Genomic DNA, 19,474 nt, shown 5'->3' on the forward strand with positions numbered 1-19,474 from the left:
CCCTAACTTGCACCATCTTTTCCTGGGCAGAAGAGAACATACTCTCCCTTTCTGCGACTCACCTAAAAGGAGTTCTGAACAAGGAAGCAGACTTCCTCAGCAGGAGGGTGGTCTCTCCCAACGAGTGGTGCATCAATCAGGAGATCTTCCTCCAGTTGGCAAATCTTTGGGGCTTTCCGCGGATCGACCTCTTCGCCACGAGGGAGAACTCAGTGTGTCATCTATACTTCTCTCTGGAAGCAAGGGAGCCAAAGGATCGACTAGACGCCTTCAGTCATCCATGGACCAAACCTCTCTCCTACGCCTTTCCCCCTGTTCCCTTGGTCACAAGGGTCCTCAGGAAGATCCTTATGGACTGGGCAAGGGTAATACTCATTTGTCCAAACTGGCCAAAGAAGAGCTGGTACCCCCTGCTGACGTCCCTGGCCCTGCAGCAACCGGTGATTCTGCCTCCGAGGAAGGATCTTCTGCATCCAGACCCGGGGAGGCTTCATCTAGCAGCTTGGATCAGGAGTCCGACTTCTTGAGAACGCAGGGTCTTTCCAGGGCTGTAGTAGCCACACTTACGGCAAGTAGGAAAAAAGTTACATTTGTCATTTATCACAAAATTTTGAAGAGATATGTGTCTTTTTTGGGGGATAATCCTCTATCTCAACTCAACCCAAATATTTTCCAGATCCTGGACTTTCTGCAGAAGGGCCTTGAATTGGGCCTATCCACTAGCACCCTGAAGGTGTAGGTCTCGGCCTTTTTCGATTTTCTCCTTGCAGACCACAGGTGGGTCAAGAGATTTATCTCAGCCTCCTCCAGAATCAGACCTCAGATTCTTAGGAGGACCCCTACATGGGATCTCACCTTAGTCTTAGACGCACTTTCCAGACCTCCCTTTGAACCTCTGGACAGTACCAGCATTAAAAACTTAACGATAAAAACTACTCTGATTGCTGTTACTACAGCCAAGAGATTGGGGAAACTTCAGGCTATTTCCATCAGAGAACCCTATATGCGCATTCTTCCTGACTGTATTATTCTTACTCTAGACCCTGGTTTCGTTCCCAAGGTGGTATCCAAATTCCACAGGAACCAGGAGATCACTCTTCCGTCCTTCTACGAGAATCCCTCTTCTAGTGAGGAAGCCTCGTGGCATCTTCTGGACATAAAACATGTTGTGTTAGCTTATCTGCAGGCTACAGAACCCTGGCGCATAGATCATAACTTGTTTATTCAATAAGGGCAAAAAGGCCTCCAAGGTATCGATAGCAAGATGGCTGAAGTTGGCTATTTCCACCTGCTATACGATGCAAGGAAAGGAGGTTCCTACCAACCTAAAGGCTCATTCCACTAGGGCTATGTCGGCTTTCTGGGCCGAGAGAAGAGGCGCATCACTCAGATGGCAGGCAGCTACCTGGGCCTCACCATCTACCTTCATAAAGCATTACCGTTAGGACTTGCCAAATTCTCAGGACCTCTCCTTTGGAAGAAAGGTTCTGCAGGCGATCATCCCACCCTAGAGTTTCTACTTATTTTGTAGAGCTCCAAGTGGGCCGTCATGGAGGACGTTTTGGAAATGGTGGATTAGTACTCACCGGTAATTCGGTTTCCTTCTAGTCCTCCATGACGGCCTATATATTTCCCTCCCTATGGTTTTCTGTCCTTTAAGTGTATGTGAATATTTAACATACAAATAAAATTTCTTCTTTTTATCTTCCACTGGTGTAGTTATTTGGTAGACACTGGCGGGAGGATGCGGGTGGGAGGCTTTTAACCTCTCTGCTTCCTGTCCCTACAGAGGTCAAAGGGGATCCTCCAAGTGGGCCGTCATGGAGGACTAGATGGAAACCGAATTACCAGTGAGTACTAATTCACCATTTCGACTTACATACAAATTCAACTTAAGAACAAACCTCCGGACCCCATCTAGTATATAACCCGGGGACTGCCTGTATTTTTTCTCATGTTTTACTAAATTTGGCAAATAACACCCTAATGTGGGGAAAAATCTATCATTTTTGCATCGCCGTCTTCCAAGTGTCATAACATTTTTACTTTTTTGGCTGCAGAGCTCATCGATGGCTTGTTTTTGCACTCATTCTGGAGTGCATATGGTTTTTCGCTTTTTATTGCATTTTGTTGTGGGAATAACCTTTTCTTAACTTTTTTATTAGTTCTGCCATGAGACATGAACAAGCAATCATCTGATTGGGCTGCCATATCAACGATCGCCCCCCCCCCTCCTCGAAGACTGCGCGGGCGTTCATGGGGTTAAGACCCCCGAAAGTCAGTGCCCACTTCAAACTGCGGGTGTTACTCGGGCACGTCAGCGGTAGATTTCCGCTGACACCAGTTCCAGTTCCAGTGCAGAACCGAACAGGCATTGGCTCCGCACCGTACAAGTACAGCGCTGAACGCGAATAGCGGGAGCCCTTGCCCTACTAGTACGGTGCTGAGCGCTTGGGGGTCAAGACACAACTTTCAAAATATAAGTAAACTGGTTAAAAAGTAAACCAACCCCTCAAACCTATGTATTTTTTGAGAGCACACAACCTAGCAACTTTGTAACAAACACAATTATTAACGCCTTAATGCACTGCATCCAATATATTGCTGATTGCTTGTAACTTGGTGCTCAATGTGTGATATATCAGAAGCCGAGATGATGGCGGCTCAGCTGGAAATTGGAGCTGGGCCAGCATTGGAATACACTGGGTGTCAGCTGTAACAACCATGGTCAGAGTGGGCTCTGTGGGTTTTTAACCCTTCAAACCCTATAACATGATAACATGGCCGACAGGGGTCCCCCCCCCTCCCGCACAGTCTTTTTGGAGCGCCAATCACTGTTATGGCAGCCATGCAGTCTGATCAGGACCACAGGGCCGTCCTCAGGCAGTGCCTGTAAGATACTGTCTGTGACCGGATCTTAACCCCTACGGGACACAGCATCTTTTGGCCTAAAGGACGCGGCCCCATTTTTCAAATCTGGCCTGTGTCACTATAAGTGGTTATAGCGTGGGAATGCTATGAGATATCCAGGGGATTTTGAGATTGTTTTTATTTTCAACGTTCTAAATTCTCTACTTTTGATTCAGAAAGTCATAGCACCCAAATAAATTCATAACTTACATTTCCCAAATGTCTGCTTTATGTTGGCATGGGTTTTTCAGATTCCACATATTTTACTAGAATGTTATGAGGCTCAGAATTTGGGTGCCATTTTTCACATTTTTTGTAAAATCGCCAAAACCTGTATTTAGATGGACCTGCTCAACTTCTAATTGACACTGAGAGGCCTAAATAATAGCGAGACTCGTAAATTACCCCATTGTGGAAACTACACCCCTCAACGTATGAAAAACCACTTTTAAGAAGTTTGTTAACCCTTTACGTGTTTTATAGGGGTTAAAAAAAAATTGGAGGTGGAGTCTGCAAATTGTAATATTTTTTCACAATACACTCATTTTGGGTGGAAAATTAAACATTTGTAATGGATAAAATGAAAAAAGGCTCCACAAAGTTTGATACGCAATTTCTCCCGAGTACACCGATACCCTATATGTGGTGGTAACCTGCTGTATGGGCGCACGGCCGGGCATAGAAGGGAAGGAGGCGCCATTCAAATCAGATTTGCTATGTCACATTGTACAGGCTATAATTTTTTTCTTTTTTTTTTATTGAGGACCTATAGGGGCTTATTTCTTTTGCCACATGAGATGCACTTTTCTAATGCATAATTTTGGGGCATCTATAGCTAATTGGTGAGATTTAATTAACTCTTTGTTGGTGGAGGAAATGAAAATCATCAATTTTTAGGAAAATTTTTGTGTTTTTTTTTTTTGGCCGTTAACCATACCATGAAAATAGTATATTATTTTTATTCTATGGGTCGCCACGTTTATGAAAATACTTCATTTATATATATTTTTTAATTTTTTCCCATTTTTACTGAATAAAAAGTAATTTGGCAAAATTGTTGTTAATTTTAGCATCACCGTCTTTCATATGCATAACTTTTTTATTTTTCACCTCACAAATCTGTTTAAGGGCTTATTTTTTGCAAGAATGATAGCTCTTTTTAGTGGTCTTATTTTAGATTGCGTAACTTTTTAAAATCACTTTTTTAGAGCATTTTTAAAGGGCATTAATAAAAAATCATCTTTATCAGAGAGTTTTTTTAGGTTGTTTTTTACGGGGTTCACTTTGCGGATCTAATAACGATTCTGTTTTATTATACAGATTGTTACGGACGCAGGGATACCAAATATGTGGGGGTTTTGTGTATTTTATTCAATTGTACTGAATAAAAACTAATTTGGAGAAAATCTTATTCATTTTAGCATCACCATCTTTTTATATGCATAACTTTTTTATTTTTTGGCAGATAAATCTTGTTAGGGGCTTAATTTTTGCGAGAACAGTTGTTCTTTTTAGTGGGCTTATTTTGGAGTGCATAACATTTTTTTAATCACTTTTTAGAGCATTTTTTTTATAGGGTATTAATTAAAAATTATCTTTTTTCGGAATGTTTTTTGCGTTTTTTTCCTCCGGCGTTTACCGTGCGGGTCCAGTAACAATTCTGTTTTATTATGCAAATTTTTACGGACGCGGCAATACCAAATATGCGGGGTTTTTTTGTGTTTTTATGTTTTTTATACTTTATTAAGTTTTTTTATGGGAAAGTGACATTTTAAGGGCTTATATTTTATGTATTTATTTTTTATTTATTATAATGTGTAGTGTTAAGTGTTTTTGCATATTTTTACTTATACATACTTGAACTTAAACCAGTGATGCTCTGATCACTGGTTTGAGTTCAATACACTGCTCTACAATACTATTTTATTGTAGAGCAGTGTAAACTGTCTGAGCAAGCTTGCGCATGCTCAGACAGTTTACAGCCAGACCCGGAAGGGGTCTGGCTGCCATGGAGACCGGGCAGCTCCGGGGCACATGCCAGTCCTCGGAGCTGCCCAGAAGTGGATCGGATCCCCCGGTAAGCGGCACGGGGGATCCGATCCACAGCGCAAACACCCTTACACGCCGCGGTCATGTTTGACCGCGGCGTGTAAGGGGTTAACACCCGCTATCGGAGCTGTCTGTACTAGACAGCTGACAGACGCTGCTTCTGGTACCGGCTCCGTTCGTGAGCCGGTGCCAGAAGCAGGACGTTATAGAACGTCCCCGTGCGCTAAGCATCTAGCCCCGGGGACGTACTATAACGTCCTGGTGCGCCTAGGGGTTAAAGGCCCAGTGATGGCCTATACAAATGCATAGGCTGACACAGCTAATAACCTACAATGCATCAGTATTGCAGGGTATTATCATAAACAAGCAATCAGATGATTGCTTGGTCATGTCCTATGGTGGAACTAATAAAAGAAGTTAAATAAAAAAAATGTTCTTAAATAAAAAATTTTATAAAAATGCCCATAAGCCCCATAAACCTAAAGAGACATAAAACACAAAGTCTAAGTCATAACACAAACCCCACATATATAGCATTACCACGTCCCTAAGGACACGTAGATTTAAAAAAAGAAAAAAATTACTTTATTTTTTAAAAATCGTTTTTGATTGCTGGTCAAACCCACCAGAAATTAGGATTTTAACAGATTTCATCCCACAAAAAATGCAATACAAAATTATTAAAAAAAAAAAAAATAAAAATACTCCAGAATGACACTGTTGCAAAGTACAACATATCCCCCATAAAACATGCCATCAAGCAGCTTCGTATCCAAAAAAGTGAAAATGTTATGCCACTTGAAAGACGGTGATGCATAAATGATAGATTTTCCCCCACATTAGAGTTTTATTTGGCAAATTTAGTTAAACATAAGAAAAAATATTTAAGTATAATATCCCCTAATCATATTGACCCATAGAATCAAAAATAAAAAAAAAACTGTGCAGAATTGATGCTTTTCTATAAATTTACGGGTTACCAACCCTAAAATTGTAATGCTGGATATGGTGCCAAAAATTAAAAAGCTAAAATTTTATAGCCTGCAAAAGGGACCAATGAGGAAATTAAATTGAAATCTATAAACCTCAATATGCTGGAGAGGGCTCAGCATATTGCAGCTAACAACCGTGGTCGGTGCTGGCAACGATGGCGGTTGTTAATCCTTTAAAGGTTTACAGCAAAGCTGCCGGAGGCATGTAAATACTGGCGGCGTATGTGGAGACATCGGAGGAGTCTTCCGAAAACCTGAGGCTGTCTGTTTTTATCCTATTCATTACAGTCTGTGATTTGCACATTGTAATGAATGAGGAAAATCTCCATATGCTGCCATACCGTAGTATGGCAGTATATTGGTAGGACCAATCGGACAACCTAGGGTTGAAGTAACCTAGGGGGATTGAAGAAGAAAAATGAAAAAAATATTTTAAAAACACCTAAAATCCTTAGGAGTCATATAAATAAACAGTAAAAAATCATAAACATTGTTAGATCGAGCATTATGGGACACAGCAATACCTATGAAAATATAATAATATTTTTTCACAACTTTTAACCCCATAACAGAAAATAGTGCCCAAACTTGAAGATGCCACTTTTTGTTGAAAAATATATAAAAAAATAAGTGATCAAAAGGCCGTGCAGTCCTAAAAACTGTAGCGTTAAAAACGTCATCAAAAGTCGCAAAAAATGACACCACCCACAGTTGGTACACAGAAGTATGAATAAGTTATTAGCGTCAATAGATGGCAAAATAAAAGCCTTTTTTTTTTATACAGGTTTCAATTTTTGTAAATGTATGAAAACATTATAAAACCTATAAAATGTTGGTATCCCCATGATCGCACCGACCTAAAGAATGAAGTAGACATGTCATTTGGGGCGCACAGTAAAAGCAGTAAAATCCAATCCCACAAGAATACTGTGCAAATGTGTTTTTTTGCAATTTTCTCTGCATTTAATTTTTTTTTCCGCTTCCCATTACATAGCATGGAATATTAAATACCGTCACTATGAAGTGCAATTTGTTAGGCTGGAAATAAGCCCTTATACAGTTCTTTACATGGAAAAAAAAAGTTATGGATTTTTGATACTTTGATATGTACATTATATGATACTTTGTATGTATATGACATTACTGTATGTTCACGTGCTGGTCTGAGTACAGATGTTTATGGCAACATACTTTATCTTCCTCATTGGATAACTTGCAGATGTTGCATTATTGTATTGTTCCATGCACAACAAAAATTCAATGAAGCTTTGAATAAAAAAAAAAAAAAATACATGCAGTATTTGGTTGCATTATACAAGTGTTATATATTTTTTTTATGTTTGACACTTGTGTATTTAACACAAACTCAAAAGCTCCTAACCTGTCAAAAACATTTTTAAAATATGATATACTATATGGCACTGCTTCTGCATCCAGTGTTTCTTTAACATGCATTTGTAGGTAAACTAAGCTTCAATATTACTCAACCAATTGCTGCAGGCACATACTATATATAGGACTGATGACACACACATGTCCCTCCTATAAATTCATACTAACCAACTATTTAAACTACAAAACCACAAAGAAAATCAAAAGTATTCAGGTCCAACAGATCAATACTTTACAGAAATAGAGAAAATAATTTCACTATGACCAGAGCTCCCAATATTATTCTTCTCATTCGTTATTCCACCGATGAACAGCACGAATCCTCAGTTTCTCCTGCTGAAAGTATGTCACCATTCAGACTAGCACCATCTCATTTTAGCTGGAGGAAAATATGCAGGCAGATGGTGTACGTTCCAACAAAGTTCCCGTGAGAGATACACTATTGATTATGATGTTTTATAATGATTTTTTACTTTCCTGGTCACGTACTTTACATTTCCTCCTTTTGGTTTATGGCCATTCTTTTGTAGATTCTTTTTGTAAATTAATGCTATATATCTCGCCGGGTACTTTCTCTATATACTTACCGGGTTGTTTTATTTGTTGTCTGTGGGCTCTGTCTCCTTTATTTACCTGTCGGTATGACAATCCCCCTTTCCTGTCGCTTGCCGGGGTGGTCTGCGACACCGCTGAGCTCTCAGTAGCGCGCCTGAGAGATTGGTGGGCCATGGCCGTGTCCGGTGACCATGGGGAAAAAAATCTACTCACCCTCCTCTCTGGGGTTGGGGTTTTTCTCTGCACGTGAGGATAGATGCCTTTGGGTTAAGGCTTCCTAGGATACCGCCCCTTGATGTGGATAGAGATCTGGCACGGCAGTGTAAGGCTATTTATCGCTATTTCTTGTGCCTTCTTAATATACTTGTACCTTTTACGTGCATGATGTCGGAAGCGCTTTGCTTGATATGCCCTTACACTTTGAATATGATCGTTCAGGGTTTTGTGTGGTTTTTGTCTTTTTGATCTTTGCACTTAGTTTGTATATATGACCTGGCAGTGGTTAATTAGACCTCGATACACCCTTATGTTGATATCCCGGCATCGGAAGTGGGGCAAATATGATTTGTTTATTGGTGGAGACCTAGATCGGTAGAAGGAGTTTTTGGAGTAACAATCGGATCAAGAGTGTGGAGAGACTCAATAAGCTTTATGCCCCCTTAGGAAGCGGTGGTAACGCGAAAGCATGTTGGGGAATATTGACCACGACCTAGGAGCTCCCTAAATGGGTATGTGTAATTAACAAAAATTGTTTTACATGTTCGTCTATACTGGGTATAACTAATTTGGCCTTGGTGTCGCGGTTACTGACAGTATAAAACACAAATATGTTTACCCACTAACGTTTAAATGCACTTTGCACCAACACCTTTTGCAATATACTCCTGGGTTCAAAAATGGCCAGATGGCAATAGTGTCTTTTTGGAGTGTCATCACTGATGTTTTTAATTATGTATGTTTTTATTTATTATGGGATTTTTCTCGAATAAAGTATTGATCTGTTGGACCTGAATACTCTAGATTTTCTTTGTAGTTTTGTAAACTAATCTTTAAGCAGCAGCAGCAGCAGGTGGTGCTCAATATATTATAAGTGAAAACCAGTATAGATAGGCCAAAAAGTAAGTTGGAGGCACTTGTTTTCTTATTGCTCAGTTAAAATTCTTTCCTATATTCATGATGCTTGTAATAGATATACACCAGGGGGGGGAGAGTATGCTATGCATTGCATGTGGACAACAATGGCCGTTTTGCATGTTCAGCGCTTCATCTGGCTGTTGCAGATACACAATGTATATATACAATTTCTTGAGGCTGCTGCTTAAGATTTTCACCATAGAATGGAAATTGCATTAACATAACGCTTTGAAAGTTGTGCTGCTTTGCTTTAATTTGCTCAAACCATCAAATATACTCAGTTAGCCTCAAAAAGGTATCGCTTGATTTCTTCACTCTTCTTCTTCATTTGCTCAAATACAGATTTTAGAATCATAAGAAAGGGGGCAGTTTTCTCTTTGAGAGAAAATAAACTTCAGATTCTTGATCCCAGCAGTCCAAAGTTATGTAAAATTTGAATCCAGACCTATGGCTGAGGAAGTATGAGATATACCGTAAGTGCCACCTTTTGATGTAGTATGAGATATGTCCCTTGTAGGCCTTGCCTATCCATACCTTTTAGATTGATAATGGCAGCATAATATGTCTGGAACTTGATCAAACTAGGGCTTGGCAAAATTAAATTCATTCAATTAAAGGGGTATTCCCATGAAGACAAAGTTTTTTTTATATACTCAGGATAACAAAATAACTTATTCACTAATTTAACGTTAATAAAAATACAGTATTTCACATTAATAATTCCAACTTGTTTCTCAGTCCTGGTCTATACAATTTCAGCTAACCCGGGATCTGAAAGTTAATCTATGGTCAGGAAATTATTCTCATGAATAGCTTCTCCTTTCTGCTTCACCTCTATGCCTCCAGCCCCTCACCCCTCCATTTAAAGGGGTTGTCCGAGGGTGGAGGGCTGGGAGGTGGTAAGGTTGCCTCCGTGGTCCTTCCCGGCGTCCCCATGGTTTGTGCCGCATGCAAAAAAACAGGTTCATGGAAGCTGCACTGTGTTCCGCTTCCGGGCGGCTGATATGGCCGCCAACCGCCATTCCTCCCTATTTCCAGCACTGTATAATGACTGTCTAATAAATAATAAGTATAATAAGCACTATTCTGTGTTAAATAAGAAGCACTAGTTTGTGTGAAATAAGCAGTGTTGATACCATATCTGGTCATTTACCCTCCACTTTTTATTCCTGATTATAGTCAGGATTTATTTCCGGCATACCAGAGTACCCAGCAGCTTATAAAGTGAAGTTCTTCAGGAGGGGCCAGGTGCCTACTGTAGTTACGGCTACTAAAAAGACTGGATCACAGTTTATATGGAGGGGGGGGTATAACCTCATATAGATAACGCTGTTTAATGCGCGACAGCTGGATGTGGTCAGCCAAATCGGCTAGCCAGAAGCTGAACGCAGCGCTGCTTCCTTCCCCTTTTTTTGTTTACACGGGACATGGACAGGAGAGACGGCAGCATAGACCTCCGGGAGGTACCATGGAGGTAAGTTTTTGGGTTTTTTTTGTTTTTGTTTTTTTGTTGTTTTTTTTCTAGCCCCCTCCCGGCCACCAAGGTTTTTTTTTTCTTTTCCCTCCTTCGGGCAACCCCTTTTAGCTCCTTAAGGACGCAGCCATTTTGTAGCTTAAGGCTCAACCCGATTTTGGATTCTGACTTGCGTCGCTTTAAATGGTTATAACTTTTGAACACTGTTAGGCTACATTCACACTAACGTATGGGGGACGTATATACGGCCATAAGTTTTGCATTTATTTACAAAAAAAAACCCAAAAAATGATTTTTTTAAAATTTCCCATCGTCGCAATCATTGCGTTTTCAGGCAGATGGATTTACCACCTAAATAAGTTGCTGAATAACATTTCCCATATGTCTACTTTACATTTTCATAATTTCATGCGGCTTACATATCGAACATCGATTTTCCGTATTTTCAGAATTGACTATTTTGGGGATAAATCCCGTTTTGAATGAAATTTTACATATTTGGCATCAAAAAAACCCCTATGTATCAACCCATTTTCAAATCTGCACGCCTCAAGCTATCAGAAATAGCTTTTAGATCTATGAGATCTTCATAGTAATGAAATCAAAATGGAGGTGAAATTTAGAATAGTCAAATTGTGTCATTTATTCCTAAAATTTACACATTTCCAAAATGAAAATAGAAAACCCACCATACAATTTGTTCTAAAATTACTCCTGAGTACAGAGCCTCCCTACATGTGACCGCTACTTGTTTTATGGGCGCACAACGAGGCGCAGAAGTGAAGAAGCACCCTGCAGCTACCAGGATTTGTTTCCTCATTGGCCCCTTTTGTAGGCTATAAAATTTTCGCTATTTCGTTATTGGGGCCATGTGATGGCATTTTTTTTTGCGGGATGAGATGCTTTTTCCAGTGTTACCATTTTGGGGTTGGTATACCCTACTGTTGAAAATTTTACTTTTTTTTTTGAGGGCAGGAGTAAAAAATAATCAATTCTGCACTGGATTTTTTTTTTTTTTTTTTGTGTTCCCCTTTAGCCTAATAATCGTGTTATCTTTATTCTATGGGTCGATATGATTATGGGGATACCAGACATCAATATTTTTTCTTAAGTTTTACTAAATTTGCCAAATAAAACCCTAATGTGGGAAAAATCTACCTAGAAGGTATTATACAGACAACAATTTATTTGGCAGTATTCTAGCTCAGAGATTATTAGTACAACGGATATGTTGTTAGTGGACAACGCGTTTCGGGGAGAAATACCCCTTCTTCAGGTCCAGATACTGTAATTTATAAGAATCAGAGTCACAATTCTATCATGAACTATATCAATAAGCGAGGGGGAAAAGAGGCCAGTAGAGGGGTGGCTTCAGATCTTCTCCAGAGTCTCATTAAGCCCATATGGGCACATAGTATTTAATTTGTATATCCAGAAGTTTTTGTTCGATCATTATGGCCTTTTGGGATTTGTTCAATAAGACAGAACTTGGCCAGTTTAAAGTTGCACCCATGGTGCTTTTTAAAATGTCTTCAGACGCTATGTTGTTCATAACCCGTTTTTACTTTACTTTACATTTACTCCCTAAATGTTTGTGTGGTCCTACCCACATACTGGAGTGGGCAGGGACATTCAATGTCTGATCATATAATATATCTTCTTAAAAAGCACCATGGGTGCAACTTTAAACTGGACAAGTTCTGTCTTATTGAAGGTGAGCTCCCCCTTTTTACAAAAATACATTTATACACTGACAAGACTGATTAACCACATTGTTTTCCTGTATAGACCATCTGAAATTCTTTTACTAGTTTTGATGTAATGTCTTTTATCTACTTAAATGTCTATTCATATTTATTTATTCATTTATATTTACCTATTTATTTATGTATATTTTACACCTGTTTTTAATGTACACTCACCGGCCACTTTATTAGGTACACCTGTCCAACTTCTCGTTAACACTTAATTTCTAATCAGCCAATCACATGGCAGCAACTCAGTGCATTTAGGCATGTAGACATGGTCAAGACAATCTCCTGCAGTTCAAACCGAACATCAGTATGGGGAAGAAAGGTGATTTGAGTGCCTTTGAACGTGGCATGGTTGTTGGTGCCAGAAGGGCTGGTCTGAGTATTTCAGAAACTGCTGATCTACTGGGATTTTCACGCACAACCATCTCTAGGGTTTACAGAGAATGGTCCGAAATAGAAAAAACATCCAGTGAGCGGCAGTTCTGTGGGCGGAAATGCCTTACTGATGCCAGAGGTCAGAGGAGAATGGGCAGACTGGTTCGAGCTGATAAAGGCAACAGTGACTCAAATCGCCACCCGTTACAACCAAGGTAGGCAGAAGAGCATCTCTGTACGCACAGTACGTTGAACTTTGAGGCAGATGGGCTACAGCAGCAGAAGACCACACCGGCTGCCACTCCTTTCAGCTAAGAACAGGAAACTGAGGCTACAATTTGCACAAGCTCATAGAAATTGGACAGTAGAAGATTGGGAAAGTCGTTGCCTGGTCTGATCGAGTCTGCGACATTCGGATGGTAGGGTCAGAATTTGGCGTCAACAACATGAAAGCATGGATCCATCCTGCCTTGTATCAACGGTTCAAACTGGTGGTGGTGGTGTCATGGTGTGGGGAATATTTTCTTGGCACTCTTTGGGCCCCTTGGTACCAATTGAGCATCGTTGCAACGCCACAGCCTACCTGAGTATTGTTACTGACTATGTCCATCCCTTTGTGACCACAATGTACCCAACATCTGATGGCTACTTTCAGTAGGATAATGCGCAATGTCATAAAGCTGGAATCATCTCAGACTGGTTTCTTGAACATGACAATGAGTTCACTGTACTCAAATGGCCTCCACAGTCACCAGATCTCAATCCAATAGAGCAGTGGTGGCGAACCTATGGCACGGGTGCCAGAGGTGGCACTCTGAGCCCTTTCTTTGGGCACTTAGGCCATCACTGCAGGACAGAGTTCACCAAACAGGACCAAATCCACCATATCTTTCTGCAGTCGCAGGCAACTTATGAGATGCTGCTCTCAGCGCTATTTTAAAGTGACACTTCATTGACTGTTTGGAACTGCGGGAAAAGTGAGAAGGTGTTGACAGAACTGCATTATCTATGGAGGTCATCCTGCTAGACCCACCATTATTCCTGAACAGAGAGACCCTGGACAGAATCTATTTTCCCTCTTTCTTTCAACTGTATTAGTGGCATTAGCCGGCCGATAAAATTGAAAGATGTGGAAGAACACATAGCAGTACGTTAATACTTAAAATGCCACGTTGGTACTTTACAGTGGATTTTGGTTGTAGTTTGTCTCTAAAAGGTTCACCATCACTGCAATAGAGCATCTTTGGGATGTGGTGGAACGGGAGATTCGCATCATGGATGTGCAGCTGACAAATCTGCGGCAACTGTGTGATGCCATCATGTCAATATGGACCAAAATCTCTGAGGAATGCTTCCAGCACCTTGTTGAATCTATGCCTCGAAGAATTGAGGCAGTCCTGAAGGCAAAAGGGCGTCCAACCCGTTACTAGCATGGTGTACCTAATAAAGTGGCCGGTGAGTGTATATCTAATTGGTATAATGTAAATCAGATTGTTTACAATGCCATTATTGATGTAGTTCATAGTATCATAGTATATAAGGCTGGAAGGAGACGCAAGTCCATCAAGTCCAACCTTTAAGAATTAAATAAATGTTTTATCCCCATAACCCGTGATATTTTTTCTCTCCAGAAAGGCATCTAGGCCTCTCTTGAACATGTACATAGAGTCCGCCATAACAACCTCCTGTGGCAGAGAGTTCCACAGTCTCACTGCTCGTACAGTAAAGAACCTTTGTCTATGTTGATGGTAGAATCGCCTCTCCTCTAGGCGTAGAGGATGCCCCCTTGTCCTGGTCACAGGCCGAGGTATAAAAAGATCTTTGGAGAGGTCCTTGTACTGTCCGTTCAGGTATTTGTACATTGTAATAAGGTCTCCCCGCAGTCGTCTTTTTTCTAAACTGAATAATCCCAAATTTTTTAATCTGTCAGTGTATTCTAGTTCCCCCATTCCCCTAATAATCCTGGTTGCTCTCCTCTGCGGCCGTTCCAGCTCTACTATATCCTTTTTATACACTGGTGCCCAAAACTGTACACAATATTCCATGTGTGGTCTGACCAGGGATTTGTATAAGGGCAAAACTATGTCTTTATCATGAGAATCTATTCCTCTCTTGATACATCCCATAATTTTATTTGCTTTAGCAGCAGCCTCCTGGCTCTGGTCACTAAAATTAAGTTTACCATCCACCAATACCCCCAAGTCCTTTTCAGCTTCAGTTTTACTAAGTAATTGACCGTTTAGAACATAATTATACTTTTTGTTTCCATGGCCCAAGTGCATAACTTTACATTTATCTACATTAAACCTCATCAACCATTTCTCTGCCCACTCCTCAAGCTTCCACAAATCCCTCTGTAATGCTAGACTATCGACCTCAGTATTTATTACTTTACACAGCTTAGTATCATCTGCAAATATTGAAACTTGACTGTGTAAACCCACTACAAGGTCATTAATAAAAATATTAAAAAGAAGTGGCCCCAATACTGACCCCTGTGGCACTCCACTGGTAACATCAACCCAAACTGAGAATGTGCCATTAATGACCACCCTCTGTTTTCTATCACTAAGCCAATTACTTACCCAAATACACAGATTTTCTCCTATTCCCAGCAGTCTCATTTTATATACCAACCTTTTATGTGGCACGGTGTCAAATGCCTTTGAGAAGTCCATATATACAACATCCACAGCGTCCCCCAGATCCAGTCTTGAACTTACCTCCTCGTAGAAACCAATCAGATTAGTCTGACAGGACCGATCTCTCATAAATCCATGCTGACGCTGGGAATAGATAGAATTGTGACTCTGATTCTTATAAATTACAGTATCTGGACCTGAAGAAGGGGTTTATCTCTCCGAAACGCGTCGTCCACTAACAACATATCCGTTGTACTAATAATCTCTGAGCTAGAATACTGCCAAATAAATTGTTTTCTGTATAATACCTTCTAGCTACCTATGTTTTTCTATATCCATACTAACACCACGACACACCATACGGAATGGCAGCGCGACTAAACATACTGGTATTTCCACCCGATCACTGTCTACTACTACATCAGGTACCCTCCTGACTACCAGTGGTCTGCAGCTGCTTTAGATTTACTTACTCCCCTTACACGGTGCGCGGTGTACAAAAAAAATCTGATTTCCAAGTGGCATAACATTTTTACTTTTTTGGCTACGGAGCTGGTTGATGGCTTGTTTTTTTGCTGGAGATGTTGTACTTTGCAACAGTATCATTCTGGAGTACATATGTTTTTTTTTTTTTTTAACATTTTTTTATTGCATTTTTTGTGGGATTGAATTGGTAAAAATCTAAAATTTTGGCGGGTTTTTAAGTTTATTTTAATCGTTCATCGTTCGGGTTCAATAATTATTTAGTTTTATTCTACGGATTGTAACGGACGCGGTGATACTATATATGCGGGGTTTGTGTTATTATTTAGACTTTTTTTAGCGTTCTATGTCTCTTTATATGTTATGGGGCTTATGGTCATTTTTAGTGATTTATTACTTTATTTTTTTACTATTTCCACCATGGGACATGAAGAAGCGATCATCTGATTGCTTGTTCATGATAAAACTCTGCATTACTGATATATTGCAGGGTATTAGCAGTGTCAGCCTATGCACATGCATAGTCTGACACTGTGCCTGAAAGATGACGTCACAGACGCCATCTTTCAGGCACTGCTAAGGCAGACCCCAGTGATGCCATAGAAGCATGTTAGATGCCGCGGTCGAGCTAAGTCGCCACGCTCCGCGTCCGATATATTGAACACTGAGCGTTAACAGGTTAAAGAAGAGCTCACAGACAATCACTTCCTGCCTGCAAGCACACCATGTGGAGACTTGGTCTACAAACTACAGATAAGATAATGTCTTTATACGAAGGGAGGCACTCTTTTTGTGTTATAGCTCAAATGTAGGAAAGATTAAGTGTGTTATCTGCATCTGATGGATCTCACCATTTCTCATCTCTGATCTGTCTCCTCTCGATTTTTTTTCTCTGTCTGATACCAGTAGAATGTTCAGAAGCAAAATCAAAGTGTAAATAAACCTGTACCCTGATGCTCTATGCACATTATCAGCATACAGCATATCACAGCATAAGAGGGAACATAAGTTTCTGTTTGGATAATGCCCACCCACACAAATTTCACACTGACCATCACTGAGTGATAGGAACTTAAAGGAAACCTACCACTTGAAGTGGCAGGTTTCCGATGGCAATACCGGGCACCAGCTCAGGGTGAGCTGGTGCCGGAGCTTATTTTAGTTAGTGTTTTAAATCGCGGTTTAAAACACTTTTTAAACTTTATAGCCGGCGCAGGCAGGTACGCGCTCGGCGCTTACCGTGCGCGTGGCTACATAGGAAGTGAATGAGAGCCACGCGCATGGTAAGCGCCGAGCGCGTACCTGCCTGCGCCGGCTATAAAGTTTAAAAAGTGTTTTAAACCGCGATTTAAAACACTAACTAAAATAAGCTCCGGCACCAGCTCAGCCTGAGCTGGTGCCCGGTATTGCCATCGGAAACCTGCCACTTCAAGTGGTAGGTTTCCTTTAATATATAACTGAGTAGAATTGTAAAGTTATTGCGTAAACATCACTATGGGATTCTTTCATGGGCAAAACCCTTTAATTTTGTCTTTTTGTGTCATGATTCTGATCTTTGTCTTTTTAACGCAGTGCATTTTATATTTGTCATCATTTAGTATCATTTAGTATTATATATTTTTATTTGTTGCGCAGGTCAAAGCAGTGGTTGGAGCTGTGATTTTCTTGGTAGTTACCATGGATTTAAAGGTACTTCTTGTAGTTTCTCAGAAGATGGGTCTCTCCTTGCCGTCAGCTTTGAGGACATAATAACCATTTGGGACTCTGGTTCTTGGGTTTTAAAACACACCTTTTGTCAACCACCTGGCAAAATAAGGTTGGTAACGCCTTGGTTTTAAAAGCAAGTAACATAACAAACAAATACACATCAGTTCTCCACTGCTTTATTGCTTTATTGAATGCTCCTTTCTTTTTTTTCCCTCATCATGAATGTCTGGCTGAGGAAAGACATGTGGTTTAAATTTATATACCAATAAAGCAATACAGAACATATCATAGATGTATATTGGTAAATTACCTTAAATCCATTTTTTCAGTGTCCTCTTCCTAAGCCCATAATTTCTTCTTTTCCTCAAGCGCTGTGCACTGTGTGTATTTTTTTTTTTCTACATGTAACTATGGTTACAGCAACACCAAATCTGTAAAGGTTTTTGACATTTGGACAATTAAATAATATTTTTTTTTACAGAAAGTTTTTTCTTGTTATGCTTCTTTCTCTGGACCATGCTTTTTTTCCTTCGTTTTGGTCAGTGTACCCAAAGGGAAGATGCTTTTATTTATACTTGTGTGTATGTTGAATTTATTGATCATCTTAAGGGAATGACCCTTTTCCTTACCTCTTTGGGAGAATGTCAGAATTGAAGTGGCATCTAAATGGTTAAATTGCTATAAACCGTATTTCTACTGATGTGCCCATTGTTGCTGGAGCCTTTATCTTTTACTGCCAGGGTTCCTTCAATGATGATGCTGGGCACAGCATCTGTTTGCAGCAAAAAGTAGAAGTGTTCTAAATGTCTCCAACTTTGTTTTGAAGGAGCCTTTGTTTTGGTAGAATGAGTGCTTCCAAATATCTTCTTGCTTCTACGGAGAACGGATTTATAAACTGCTGGGACCTGCTTACTTGTAATTGTAAGTATGCTTATTATAAATAACTTTTTAATGATTTATGAATGGAAATAAAATGTACAAACACCTGGTTTATAACTGCATTTTTAAAATTGAAATGGAGGGTAATTAATATAAAGGATATCATTTATGAGTTAGAGAGAGCATGATTGTGTAATACTTAAGCCCTTCATACTAGCCCGGACTAGAACTTGCATAGATTTTTTTATTTTTATTTACATTTTTATATTTCTCTATGTCAAGCTAAATAAAAATTTCTTAATAGTATTCCGTGCTTTACTGTGTGGGAACTGCAAATCTGGACTTCTGAAAAAACTCTTCTAACCCTTCATGACCGCCACACTTCTAATATGTCAGCATGACATATGTCCATGCCACATATGCCCATTATAAAAAACAAAAAGGCCTAACTACTATTGCAACTTTAGACCAATTGTCTTAAAATCCCACATAATAAAGTCCTTCCTTCTCACCTTAGGCAGCTGTTGGAATGTGCATTGATTCCCTACAGTTTTCTTAAAACAACAACTTGAGTATGGATGAGTCCATTCTTTTCCTTCTTAACAATACGTACTCCTACGTGGAGCACGATAACGTCCCCCATGACGGCCCACTTGGAGGATGCCCCTTGACCTCTGTAGGGACAGGAAGCAGAGAGGTTAAAGGCCTCCCATCCGCATCCTCCCGCCAGTGTTCTTCCTGTCCCTACAGGGGTCAGGTCAAGAGAGGGTCTCTCTCCTCCTAAGTGGTGGGGGGAGGGGGGCGTTATTTTTTCTACATTTTCTTTTTTTCACTTACCTGGGGTTACGCTGACTGAGGTCTAAGTTCCCCTCCGGACTGGTCCTCGGTCGGTGCGCCGCGTGCGGGCCTTCCCTGGATCCTCTTCGGTCCGGCGTCCGTCTTCTCCGACGGCCAGGTGGATTGAGGCCTACGCGGGGATGCACGATGTGCCGGGACTACATTTCCCAGGCATCCCTTGCGGCTGATGACAACTTCCGGTCACAACTGGAAGTGACGCGGGAGTTGCTGTATCACCGCGGTAGCGCTGAAACGCACATGGGTGCAACCTTCAAAGGGGGACGGACTCCC

General features: G+C 40.4%; 1 protein-coding gene across 2 annotated transcripts in view; it reads left to right on the top strand.

Moving 5' to 3' along the window:
* WDR75 (WD repeat domain 75) overlaps positions 1-19,474 on the top strand; it is a 219,199-nt gene that overhangs the window by 110,520 nt on the left and 89,205 nt on the right. The window contains exons 14-15 of one of the 2 annotated variants that reach the window (XM_072120943.1): positions 17,396-17,576; positions 18,294-18,388. The exons of the other annotated variant lie outside the window; for it this stretch is intronic. Of the exons in view, the coding sequence (XP_071977044.1) occupies positions 17,396-17,576; positions 18,294-18,388 (276 nt within the window). The remainder of the gene's footprint in view (positions 1-17,395; positions 17,577-18,293; positions 18,389-19,474) is intronic. 2 annotated transcript variants of the gene reach the window in all.

The sequence above is a fragment of the Engystomops pustulosus genome, chromosome 8 (assembly GCF_040894005.1).
Source record: "Engystomops pustulosus chromosome 8, aEngPut4.maternal, whole genome shotgun sequence".
Classification (NCBI taxonomy): domain Eukaryota; kingdom Metazoa; phylum Chordata; class Amphibia; order Anura; family Leptodactylidae; genus Engystomops; species Engystomops pustulosus.